At 38.2% G+C, this 14,420-nt stretch overlaps 1 protein-coding gene across 1 annotated transcript in view; it reads left to right on the forward strand.

Annotated features, from left to right (window-relative positions):
* The window catches only part of LOC134647819 (dual specificity calcium/calmodulin-dependent 3',5'-cyclic nucleotide phosphodiesterase 1), a 253,094-nt gene that overhangs the window by 183,919 nt on the left and 54,755 nt on the right, over positions 1-14,420 (forward strand). Inside the window, exons 4-5 of the mRNA XM_063502145.1 lie at positions 2,074-2,230; positions 8,406-8,519. Coding sequence (XP_063358215.1) covers positions 2,074-2,230; positions 8,406-8,519 — 271 coding nt within the window. The remainder of the gene's footprint in view (positions 1-2,073; positions 2,231-8,405; positions 8,520-14,420) is intronic.

The raw sequence follows: 14,420 nt of genomic DNA on the forward strand, positions 1-14,420 counted from the left end.
TTATCAAATCAATTTCACACTTATATCTGAGTAACAAGATTCCAATTTGTGTAAATCTGTAGATACATTCAAGTGGACCGTACTAGGACGTCAATAGAAAGTAAACGAGTAGCAATCTGCAACGGACGCAAAAAGACAAGTGTCGTGCACAAAGAGTGAATAGCGGGCCGGCCTGAATGGGTACAGTAGGCAGCTGTATCGATGTTTCAGGAAGACTATTTGATTTTTACGAATTGGTCTTGTTTTGATCTTTTTTTAATCTCTCGCAGTGCATCTCGCTCGTACAATATTGATGCGAGTGATGCTAAAATGTGATCAAAATTAATATGTACAATTTATAAAGTTCGAATGCCTGTATTGTTTCTTATGGCTCGTCTGAATGGCACATGATGGACGATTCAAACGCCTGATTATTGAGGATTGTGTAGACACGGGGACAATCATCGGCACGCATTTCTTTGATGTACAGACCATGTACGGATTATTCACAGTTACAGGCAATGATGGCCTCGCCTGCCATGCCTGCACTCGCCCATCATGAGCTATTGTGTGAACGAGCCTTTATAAAGCATTTTTTTGTCTTCCGTCATTCTTCCTATTTTTGAATTTCATTATTTTATATCTAATTTGAACTATTTAGTTTTAGGATTTGATTTAGTTCGACGATTGATGCTTTGTGCTGCGCACAGCCGGGCTAGCACATGATTGGCGCGACAGTTATCTCGCGGCGAGATAGACTACCCGTCCCTCTTTTATTAATACAGTTAGAAAAAGACGGGTCGTCTATCTCGCCGCGAGATACTGTCGCGCCAATAATGTGCTAGGGGTGCAGCGTCACATGTATTAGGATTTTAACTAGATTTCTATAGAAAGTTACGCTCCATTGCGTAACCGGAGACTTTTGAATTCAATTCAATTCAAAATCTGACTAATATTTAATTGTCTGCCAAATATTTCTATTTCTTATTGATAGCGATATATATATTTTAACGATAACAAATCATTTTGTCTGCTTTAATGTGGCACTTTATTAATGAGAAGCTGAAACTAATAATAACACAAAAATAATTATAGCCGTGAATAAAGATTTTACAACTTTCTTTTGTTTTATGTTGCGACGAGACCTGTATTGCTAAAATTTCACGTAGGTATTTGTTAGACTAGTTCTTTTCTCATAACTCTTGAAATTTATTTTGACATATATTAGTCGCTCGCAAATCGCATGTTGCACGAAACAGAAGTAACAATAAAAGCAAACAGCTTTAAAAATCGTAATACAAAAGCAGAATAAATATTTTCCTTTGCCTTATACTTTGTAGCTTTAGTACAGTTTTACACTTATTTCCTGCAATTTCTCCACATTTTATGTGTGTTACAAACTTTATTTATGAACAAAGTTAATCCTATAACGTAGTGGTACCTAGCCGTTACCTATATTTGCCTGATGCCTTACTCTTTTCTAAATTACCTATGTTACGTACTGGGGAGGTGTACCTGAGGGACTACCGCGAACCACGTTCGACGTGTTGCCTCTCTGTCGCACTTGTAAATTCGTACGTAAGTGTGACAGGGAGGCAACACGTCGAACGTGGTTCGCGGTAGGCCCTCTGAGCTAGCTAAGCAAAATCATAACTATTTGTCACGTCCGATTACTATGTAATTAGAAATAAATAGTCCGACCGAAACTGTTGTATTTGCCTAAACCGAAGATTCGGTTTTGCTCTAGTTTCGGTTGAAACCGAACCTTGAACCGAAACATTTTTTTTTGCCGAAAACAAAACTTCGATCTGATACCATCGAAAATACAATCACGTTAGTTTCGGCGCGGCTGAATATTCGCCAGTTTTTTGGCCGAACCGAACCTTAGGCCGAAACACGATTTTTATTCCGTAATCTACCGAAACCAAAACCGAAACTTCGAGCGGACACTACAGATCTAAAAATAACCGCGTTTCACAATTCTCTCAATATCAATTCAAATGACTATTATTTCCTTTACATTAGCTATTACCCAATAGCAAAATAACTAATTTAAAAAGCAGTCAGCTAACATTGTCTTCCTTTTGTCAACAGAACAAGGTGGCCTCACGATAGTGCGGCGCTCCTCAAGCCGCCATAAGAGCGAAAGCTGCCCCACGCCCACTGACGAACAGCTAGACCAATTGAGTGTCGACACTGACCACTTGCCCGCCGTCGACACGCCTGACGCATGCGACAAGGCCGCACTTAGGTAAGGCTGTCGTTCTCGACGAACAGACCAACTGAGTCTCGACACTGACCACTTGCCCGCCGCCGACACGCCTGACGCATGCGACAAGGCCGCACTTAGGTAAGGCTGTCGTTCTCGACGAACAGACCAACTGAGTCTCGACACTGACCACTTGCCCGCCGTCGACACGCCTGACGCATGCGACAAGGCCGCACTTAGGTAAGGCTGTCGTTCTCGACGAACAGACCAACTGAGTCTCGACACTGACCACTTGCCCGCCGTCGACACGCCTGACGCATGCGACAAGGCCGCACTTAGGTAAGGCTGTCGTTCTCGACGAACAGACCAACTGAGTCTCGACACTGACCACTTGCCCGCCGTCGACACGCCTGACGCATGCGACAAGGCCGCACTTAGGTAAGGCTGTCGTTCTCTTTCTTACTAATGGCCTTTTGTATCTACTAACTGACCTGTCTCACGCTCACTGACGAACAGACCAACTGAGTGTCGACACTGACCACTTGCCCGCCGTCGACACGCCTGACGCATGCGACAAGGCCGCACTTAGGTAAGCCAGTCATTATCTTTCTTACTAATGGACTTTTGTATCAACGAACTAACCTGTCTCAATCCCACTGACGGACAGTTATACCAACTGAGTCTCGACACTGAGCACTTGCCCGCCGTCTACACGCCTGACGCATGCGACAAGGTCGCACTTAGGTAAGCCAGTCGTTCTCTTTCTTACTATTGGACTTTTGTATCTACTAACTGACCTGTCTTACGCTCACTGACGAACAGACCAACTGAGTGTCGACACTGACCACTTGCCCGCCGTCGACACGCCTGACGCATGCGACAAGGCCGCACTTAGGTAAGCCAGTCATTATCTTTCTTACTAATGTACTTTTGTATCAACGAACTAACCTGTCTCAATCCCACTGACGGACAGTTATACCAACTGAGTCTCGACACTGAGCACTTGCCCGCCGTCGACACGCCTGACGCATGCGACAAGGCCGCACTTAGGTAAGCCAGTCGTTCTCTTTCTTACTATTGGACTTTTGTATCTACTAACTGACCTGTCTCACTCCCACTGACGGACACTTAGACAAACTGAGTAGTGTTGAATCGCTCACTCGTGAGGCACCTCATTTGTACCACTCATTTTGTTAATTTGTCGCAGTACTTCGTACCGCAAAAATGTCTTACTTCACTCCTCTATTCGTTTTACTCAAATGAGTAAATACTCGGGCGCATCACAAACACCTTTTGCCACACAAATCATTCACTCACTTCAAATTTCAAAAAAACTCTTATCCGTTCAAATTCACTCGCGAGTCTCGCGACCCTCAAAACTCATACACTCCTCACAACTCGCAACAGAGTCCCTGGATCGCGCGAGGCGCTAGGTGCTCGCCTGCTCGCCGACACTCAAAATGTCTCAAATGAAGAAACGAGTAATGATCCACACTGTCAACTGCCGAACTACAAACCTTATTGCAACGACAAAAGGTCCACCGAGAAATGCGTTGAGTTTGTACCACTCACCGCCTCTCTGTGACATGAACCCCTCAAAAATCCTTTCAAAATGAAACAATGAATTAGAAATACCCAAAGAGGGAGTGAAACCGACACGCGACGTACTTCAATATCGCTTCGCGTCACCACCGAAAATACGTTAACAATTTTATTAAACACGAAAGACAACAAGCGTAAGCGCTGCAAGCTTTCATACATCTTAAAAAAATTGTCGCTGTTGGAATTAATGGAATAGTTGACGCTGAAAATATGCTAGTACCTCACCTCATTTGAAGTAAAACATTGTAACACCTCATTTTAGAAAATGAGATACTCATACAAACTCATTTTAAATTGATGTCCTACCCATCACTACAACTGAGTCTCGACACTGAGCCCTTGCCCGCCGTCGACACGCCTGACGCATGCGACAGTTAGACCAACTGAGTTTGGACAATGAGTAAGTACTGAAATAAATAAATACTTAAAATGAAACACTTCGCACTCTCACATTGATATTAAAACGTTGATATCTTACCTGATGGGTACTCATCATAATCCTTTAGGTATATTATATGAATTCAATAAAAGCCCCGTTTACACTCCTACATAATATTACAGGAAAAATCCAGCAAGCCGTAAATGTCCCAAATCATACGTCAGGATATTGGGGTGATGAAAAATTCCACGGATATCAGTGTACATTTGTTCAGGCTGAAGGGTGCCGGATATTTTCATTCAATCCAATTGCTTCCGAGTCAATTATTCCGATTGATTTAATAGGAAGGCGAGAGGATTCCGGCTAAGGTGGTAACTTATTGGACGGTAAAACTTTCATGTTGAGGTTCTATTAAATTAAAATATCCTTTGAACGCCTCGGCCATGTTGATTTTGGTCTGTAGCCGCGCGCTAGTTGACGACTTTGGTGGTCAAAGGGTAAAAAACAATTTTTGATAAGAGGATTAGGTTAAAGAAATAAATAAAAAAATATTTCCCCGTATCTAAAGCATCTATCTACATTGAGAGTCCTCAAACGTTGATCCTTTCGTTCAGTGCTATGTTTCTTTCGTATTACATGATTTACACTATTTTTTGGTTATTTGGCTATTAAGTACCCAAATCCTGTTTGTTTTGGAAGTTTTCTTTTGTGTTCATGAAAAATAGGATCGATTGGCAGACTACCTGTGCAAAAACCTGTCCCTTTTTCTCATAAATCCTATATTTATCTGAAGTTCAATTGATATTACAACAAAAAAAATACCGAATTGCGTCAAAGACCGATTTATTTATTCAAATAAACCTTGTATATTATTTTATTATCTATGTAACATACCACACTAACTATATCACACAAAAACGATTATCTTTCCGCTCACCCAGATAAATTATAATCATTTAGTACTCAAATTGGACTAGTTGTATCTAGACACTCTAGTATATTGCCTACGGACCGGTTTCCAATTATTATAAGTACTGTAATTCCCTTTATCACAATTACGCTGTAATTTCCCGACGATTCCTCTGACAAATTAACTGCTCCTAGTTAGTCCCTTCAATAAAACATAATAGGACATTTCCACGAAAATTAGCTCCGTAATAAATTCACTGGGAATACTTTTGATTAAAATTTCTTCGTTGAGCAGTCGTATAAAGGCTCGTTTTGTTTCGTCGTAGTCAATCAGCTTAAGGTAGGTACCATTCGAATTCAGAGTACCGTAATGCGGCGCGACATTGTTGCCGCAAATGTCAAAATCCTGGCAGCAAAATCGATTTTGTCGGCTGTAATGTCGTGCCGTGTCAAAATCCTGGCAGCAACATCGATTTTGTCGGCTGTAATGACGTGCCGTGCTACAATATTGCGGCCGACTGCATTACAGTAATGAAAACTGATCTAACTCTTAAAGCTTCAAAAAGTTGCATGAACCAAACCCCACCTAGGCTAGAACGAAAACCTTCCACTCTCATCTCTACTATATTAATTATCATGTTGTACCTACTAAACTCGTTTAGAAGTATATCATATATTGTTTAAAACAATAAAATTACCTGCATCGTTCTATCCAGGATATATTGAAGTCATTATGTTGATTATGTTATCAATCGGCTCGCTTCAAACCTAATGATCCGGATGATTATCAACATTGAGGTATATAACAAGAGACGACATCTCGAACAAAATGTTTCCGCACCTCAGAGAAGTGCATGCATGCATGCGAAGCCGAAAATTGTTAATAAAGACACCACGAGTATTTTTGACTCAGTTAAACAACGTTGCATACAATACTTTTTCTACGACCAAACATTTACTTTGAAAACTAAATAATAGTAAATCAACAGTTAAAATCTAACCGGTGAAATGTTATTCCATCCCTTTTATTATATTTTCTTGTACTATTGTTGCAGCTTTTTAACACGCACGAAGGCATTTTTTTTTCTGTACATGTGTGGCATCTCGTCAATGGTCGGTGACGTACTAAAAGCAAAGAAGTGCATGCACTTCTCTGAGGTGCGGAAACATTTTGTTCGAGATGTCGTCTCTTGTATACCTTAATGATTATCAAACCCGAAAGATAGAGTTAATTAAAACGATAATTGATGGTCATGAGATCTCTCAACAATGATGATGAGAGGATGGATATTAAAACGAGATTGCGAAATAATTTAAAAGTAAAAAAAATACAAATTCTAAAGTACGTTATCTTCCACCAACCTACCGTCCCCAACTTCGCCAAAAATTGTGTAATACGTTTTTTGAAAATTATAAAAAATCCCATAATACAATTTGTAGTAAATTATGAGTTAACGCGAAGTACTTAATGTACTAATGGCGAATTTAGGGTAACGTAAATTAAGTTTGATCTTAACTGTTCAGAATCAAAATTAATTTGTAAAATTATCCATATGTGATACAGTGCAAACAACACTAGCAGAAGTGGCAAAACAGTAATTTAGGAATCAGGTAGGTAAGTACTTAAGTAAAAGCTATTTCTCGGAACATTATTTCCATGTGAGCGTGTCCAAATATACGTGAAAGTCTATGTACAACTCATTAATAGTAATTTAACAAAAAGAGGGGTTTCCTTTTATTGTAGGCGTCTCATATGCCAGAACATTTGCTCACCGCCAAGGCCGGCGTGGATCCAAATTAACCGCTGTCCAGAAAACAATAGGGCCCGCAAAGCGGCCCTCCGTGCATTCCAACTAGTGATGAGCAGACATAGGAATTCGTGGGGCAAATTTTCTTGACAGGTAGGGACTTCCTATATCGATAAACTCAATTATCGATGCTCGTTCTATATACTAGTGATCGCCCCCAACATTGTGTGTTTTTTGTAACTATTGTTTTGAAGACAAATATGAAATTCACACGTAGCATATTTTAAATAATCGCTAGGTTATATATAGGTAGGGCGTAATACTTATTGCACTATGAAATAGTCAATATTATCTCAACCTCTTTATTGAATGATTATCAATCAAAGCGAATTGAATTATTATTTTATTTGATTTTTACACTTTTAATAAAAACATATTTTTACAAGCAAACCATTGAGTGATCAGTAGTATATAGAACGAGCATCGATAATTGAGTTTATCGATATAGGAAGTCCCTACCTGTCAAGAAAATTTGCCCTACGGATTCCTATGTCTGGTGATGAGCTATCGGGTATGTTCCTGGATAAAGGGAATTTTGAGAATTTATAAGGTATTTACAGGCACTATAAATTTTCTATCTTCTTAATACATAAAACAACTTATGACGAAAAAAAAATATGAAAAAACATTTTCCCATACAAAGCTAAATAAGCCGAGCCGAGCAAGATGAAATGATATGAGTTGAGTTTAGTTAATATAAGTTGAGTTGAGTCGAGTCGATTGAGTTGAGTTAATATGATACATTTATTCGTGACAATCGCAAACCCTATAAATTTAACCTAATTTTATACGTACCTAAATTAATAATTCCACGCCTCCCTTAGAGAACCTTTCCGAGAACAGCTGTACCTACTCGTACATCACTAAATCCTCCAGATCGATTGAGTCCCGCAAATGAAAACGAATAGTACGGATTGTTTTTTTTCTCAGTTTTATTGCTGGCCTGCTTTTATTAGACAATTCAAGTTTATTACCGGTTCTTTTTAAAAAGGGGCTTGGCTCGATAGAATATGCTGGCGTTTACTATGTTTCGGTATTGTCTGGTGTTGTATTGCTTTTTAATTCATAATGATATTCATTGTGAAGTAGGGAAAAGAAGCTGTAAATGGCTAGAAACTTACTAGAAGTCACTATACATAGGTCACTAGATAAGTTTTTCAATAGACATATATGAAACAAAGAGGTGGCCTATCACATATACTTTTTAAAACTATATTTAAAAATACAATGATTGGCGGGAAAAGATTTACTTTCTTATTAAATTTACCTATTTTCTTATTATATTATGACAGGCGTGGCGTTTAAAGTATTATGGCTCCTCTACACGATGGGCCAACGCCCGCCACTCCAAGGGACGCATTTATGCGTTAGAGGGAGCAAGTGATATTGCTATCTCATTCTACCGCATGGCTGCGTCCCTTGGAGTGGCCCATCGTGTAGAGGAGCCATTAAACGTAGTATTTACCTACCGCATAATGAGCTGAATGTTACTAACTTTTTGTATTTTCTTTGTCCACAGATTACGCTATCTCCTTAGACAATTAAATAGAGGCGAAATATCAGCTGAAACACTACAAAAAAACCTACAGTATGCGGCCAGAGTGCTCGAAGCAGTGTACATAGATGAAACCAAGTACGTATCACTTCGCTTTTTTTTTATTGTTATAGGCATACATTTTGAACTACTGTGCCCTGAAAAGTCCAATAAGAACAATTTAAGCTATAATACAAATAAAACTACAAATTAATAAGTCGATCACATATATGAAACCCTTTTTTAACAAGCTTTTATTAGGTCGACCTGTATGTAACTAACTATGTAATGGAATCTTGCAAGTTAAATTTTTTAACAAGCTTTTATTAGGTCGACCTGTATGTAACTATGTAATGGAATCTTGCAAGTTAAATTTGATCCACTTCCCGGTTTCCGATTGAGCAGAAATTTTGCATACACATGTAAGTCGGGTGACAATGCAATATTATGGTACCATCGAGCTGATCTGATGATGGAGACAGGAGGTGGTCATAGGAACTCTGTGATGAAACAACGCAACCTAATTGTGTTAGGAGTTTTTAGAATTGTCTCGATGAGTATTAGTTGTCTGTCGTAAGAAAAGTACAGTCAGCGATAAAAGCTTGTACCAAAAATGAAATTTTTGCCATAAACTTATTTTTTACACTCTGATGCGTTTAAGTCCATTCACTTTAAGCTAGGTATGTGATTATACACTGGTTAAGAAGGTATCTAATTAAGTAAATTTCTCTATAATGTGACTCTAATTTATTGGTCTTGAGTGTAGTAAACCTTAAAGCTGGACAGGACAGTGGTTGTTTGCTTATCTTAATCAGCAAAGCCTTTTTGGTCTTCTGCTGACGGTCAAGGTCACTGCCAGAATTGACCATAATGAAAGTAAAATAATTTACATATTTCCATAATGTATTACTTTTTCTCCGATCTGTTACTTAGATATTTGTAGTTCGTCAAATAGCATAAATATACACAACCGTGTGGACGACTTATTTATTAAATCCTAAACAAAAAAAAAACTATGGATATTTACAGGGCACAGTAATAAAAGCATAGTTATAAATTGAGAATCCCTCTCATAATTTTTATGTTTCAGATTTGTACCCGTCTACATATATAAAACATCGATATGCTAACAATGCCATTTATATATGTACATTTCAATCCCATTCACACTGTCACGCCTATTGCATTTTACCTACTGATATTCGACGTAAAAAATGTCTGAACATTTTTATTATATCGACATCTGCTTGATTCTATCGAGCCTACACTCATAGCTTCGACCTTTTGTCAATGGAATGCCCAGTATCTTCATTTTATATGAAGAACCGTTGCCTTTCGGCATCTTTGGATTGTAAGGGCGAGTGAAAATAATTGGGATAAGAACTCGTCTCGTCTTCAATAGGTATTTGCGAAAAGTCTTTTTAAAATATTCGTATTGTTGAAGATCTCTTGTGTGACCTCGAGATTGCACGGTATTGTGTGACCAAACACATGGGTTATTTTCGTTATTTACTAACTGTGAGTAATACGAAAACACCTTGATATCAAGATATATCAAACATATTTATTTAGACTCGAAAACGAAGGTAGTGTGGTGAAAAATAAGCCCTGGGCGGTAAGTTGTTCGTAAATCACACGTCCATGATACCTACAGGCTGTTCTAAAACCGGCGATATACTGCCGTATTCGAACTTCAAGATATTCACAAGAGACGACACGTATTAGATCAGTGGCTCCTAACCTGGGGGTAATTACCCCCGTGGGGGTAAAACTGGTATTTTACGGGGGTAATAAGCTGACCTAATATAACAATACAACAAACGTACACGTTTTATTTTTTATTACCATTAGGAAGAGGGGTAAAATCAGGTTCCCTAGTTAGTCATAGGGGTGACCGAACTAAAAAGGTTAGGAACCACTGTATTAGATCCATTCTGGATACGTTATAGTTTAGATTTCAACTAGTTCTCTTTTGCAGCGCAATTCGGGCAACCAATGTCACTTTTACGTTAGATATCTATTGGATGTCAATTGGATCTCTAAGTCATATCTTGTGGAAATCGTTCAAGAGTATCTCCAGAATCGCGGAAATGTCAAATTTGACAGGTTAGATCTTAAACATATCGTTATCGTATTTGGTGATGTCTAAAAGATATCGAATAGATGTCTATTTCAAAATCCGAATCGGGCCCATAATAGCTTAGGCGGCGCGGCATCTCCCATATCCGACGGAAAGTGCTTCCTCCGTACTGTGCAGTCGTTTTAGTACATAAGTTTTATTTCGAACTGAACATAAATCAACCGTCTCCGTCTGTAGGTAAAGTAAGAAAAACCGGCCAAGTGCGAGTCGGACTCGCGCACGGAGGGTTCCGCACCATCAACAAAAAATAGAGCAAAATATCGTGTTTGTTGTATGGGAGCCCCCTTAAATATTTATTTTATTTTATTTTTAGTATTTGTTGTTATAGCGGCAACAGAGATACATCATTTGTGAAAATTTCAACTGTCTAGCTATCGCGGTTCATGAGATACAGCCTGGTGACAGACAGACGGACGGACAGCAAAGTCTTAGTAATAGGGCCCCGTTTTTTACCCTTTGGGTACGGAACCCTAAAAAAAGGGACGGGTATTTTAAAATTGTGGAAGAAAAAAATATTTATTAGTACTTAATGTATTAACTTTCATCCGTCAGCTCGACAAATAAATAGAGTCCGTCTGAGCTAACTTTGCCCCGACTTGAACAGCACAAATTGAGCGAATTTTATGTCATTAATGAAGAGATCGCCATACTTTGTAAGTGCCAATGCCATGCATAGTTAGCTTGGTCTGTTTCTAAGGGCCACTTGCACCATTCACTAACCCGGGGTTAACTTTAAACCGGAGTTACCATGGTTACCAGTACAATTTGACACTGGTTTTTCAGTTTAACCGGTTAACCCCGGGTTAGTGGGATGGTGAAACTGGCGCTAAAAGGTTCTATAGTAGTTAAGTGGGCGCTAAAGTCGTGCACAAAGCCAAAGCAGTAGGTACCTAAATTGTTTTTGAGAATTCCATTCATGGACATAAACTATCGTCCGCGTCCGTCCGAACTTTTTGCATCTTTCTAGTTTTTTGTTCGACTTTTCTATAATACGTCCACTTTTCACGTAAAGTTTTGTGACAAAAATATACTTTTTTGTTACCTACGGCTACTTTTAGCCTGGACTATTTTAACTTTCGGGGTCTTACGGTCGGTGCCCCAACTTAAGTACTCACTTGTACCCACCTAGTGGATATAGTTTGTCAAAGGACTGTCCCATTTCAAAAATAGACAGAAATAATCATACTAGCTTTTTCTTTCACTAGTACTAGCACCCAAAAGAAAAAAATAAGTATAGTTTTTTTGTGTTCTTATTTTGGTTTGATCAGCTATACTTATGTTAGAGAACCGACAGTACAAATGTATAAGTAGTAAGTAAGTGTTTTACGTTACAACCTGCCCAGTGTACAGAAAGATAAGTTTAAGGAAATAGGTCACTGATCTTGTAATTAAACCATGCGTCATTAAATTAATCATCAACTCAACTCAGTTTTATTAATAAGTATATTAACTCACATTTATAGACGGGTCTAACGCGAAATTTATTCAATTACCTTTATTTACCGACGTTTCGACACAGGTTTCACTGGTCATGGTCGCGGCTAACTGATGTCCCAGCAAAATGTCAAAACATGCAATGTCAAAAGATTTGTGCAACTACCCGACGAAAAGTGTATGAAAAAGTTTGGGGTAGACATCACATTTTCAAACCGCCCACTACACATATTGTTAATTATTGTCAATAGTCCGACACACTTTTCATACACTTTTCGTCGGGTAGTTACACAAATCTCTGTTTTGACATTTTGCTGGGACATCAGTTAGCCGCGACCATGACCAGTGAAACCTGTGTCGAAACGTCGGTAAATAAAGGTATGTGAATAAATTTCGCGTTAGACCCGTCTATATATAAATGTGAGTTAATAAGCCACTGATCTTGTAATTAAACCATGCGTCATTATATTAATCATCGACTCAGCTCGCTTTTATTAATGCCGACTGTACCTGGAAAATTATTTTATCCAGTATGCCACAGCTTCGTCGGTCGCGGTATCCTTTCACGTCTAGATCTAGATCTATTTTCAGACCACCTAAGACCTAACGTCTGGCGCAAGATTTATTGCTGCGAGACATAAATTCAGACAAAAACCAGATTAGTTTATTGTACGTTTGTATTTATATTGTTAGTCTAAAAATATTAAATTGAGGAATTCATATTTAAAAATACATACCAACTATTATTTTAGCTTGTATTATCAGACAGAAATGTTAAGATTAATAAATAAAAAAAAGAACAGGAACTACTAAACACGTTTAAAAATAAATCTGAATAGTAGATTGTTAACCAAGGGATGAAAGGCACTCATTTCTGCCGGGGTAGTTTGGTGCTCGAACGCAGTGAGAGCGCCAATAGTACGAGGCTGAAATTATGCCTTTCAGCCGAGTTAAACACTCTACTTTTCATTTCGAATACGAGGAAAGAAAATGCATGTGTTCTTTTTTAAACATGACTAAGTATAAAATTTTATAGTAAATCTTGAGGGTACTTTCAATTAACGATTTAGGCAAAAATATCGTTATTTATGGAATGCGGAGTTAAATATCAGAATGGAAATTGTTTAACAAATCCATTTAAACCTAAATTTCAGTTGCTTATCGTAAAAAAAAAACATAAAATGGCACTTTGAACGTAAAATTCTCTAGTGCAGAAACGTATCATTTTCTGCACACCTTTTAGAACAACAATGACCCTCTTTCAAAGCATGAGAAATGAAAAATAATTTACATACAAGTAGCAATAATGTATCGGCTGACGGTACGTAGCATCACCTGTACGGATATGATGGTCGTTCTTGTCTACGTGACAGCGTGATAAAACGGTGTCCGTCACTTTCTTTCCCACGGTGTTAAACAGTGACAGTTATTTTATCACGTGGATAAAGATGGATAAAGCTATCCATAATAGGCTGGCTGTATTTATATTGCTACGACGTAGAGCCTCTACATCTACAGGCTACGACGTGGCGTAGACATTCAAAACGTTGTTAGAGGGCCTACCGCGAACCACTAACGAAGTTTTACCTCTCTGACGCACTCGTGAATTCGTACGTAAGTGCGACAGATTGAGGCATTCCATGAGCTGATTCAATTCGATGATTATGTATTTTACTGGGCTTTTTTCACATCCATTGTAGCAGAAAAAACTCCTATACCAATCATTAAATCTTCAGAAAATTTGCTACGTTTTTCTACTATATTTTACGGACGAAACTGAATAAGTAATTTTACTTTCATTTTTCAGTTTAATGACAATTTCATATGTAACTAATGGACACCAGCAGGGATCGGAACCGGTTTTTTGCAAAAACTTAGAAATAACCATATTTTTCGAATTATTTTATACTCTAAATGTAGGACTCAGTTGTGTTTTTAGGTTACGACTTCATATTATTAGATTGCCCAATTAGAAATGAAGTAATTAGCAAAGAACGAAAAAATACCGTTTCCGTTCCCATACAAAAAATACCGGTATCCGATCCCTGGACACCAGTACGGCTACCATCAGTTTGGCACTGATATAAACGCTATCGAGAACATAATTTACTTTCTATACATCTCGCTCGTACTCGCATATTAGTGCGAACGAGATGTATAGAAAATAAATTACGTTCTCGATAGCGTATATGACAGTTTTGACACTGACAGTGACTCATGATACGGGTTCAATAACTGCAAATAATTACTAAATCCCTTTAATGTCATATAAAAGCGTCCATTAAAAACTTATTGTTGATTCAGGCTTTTCAATATTACGTTTCGAAAAGAAAAGCCATAAAGAGGGTTCGTACTAAAAGATAAACAAAAGAATTCCGTATTTAGAAAAGAGTATAAATCAACTGCTTACTTTCATTTAGTCTTAT

This window comes from Cydia amplana, chromosome 5, assembly GCF_948474715.1.
Source record: "Cydia amplana chromosome 5, ilCydAmpl1.1, whole genome shotgun sequence".
Lineage (NCBI taxonomy): Eukaryota > Metazoa > Arthropoda > Insecta > Lepidoptera > Tortricidae > Cydia > Cydia amplana.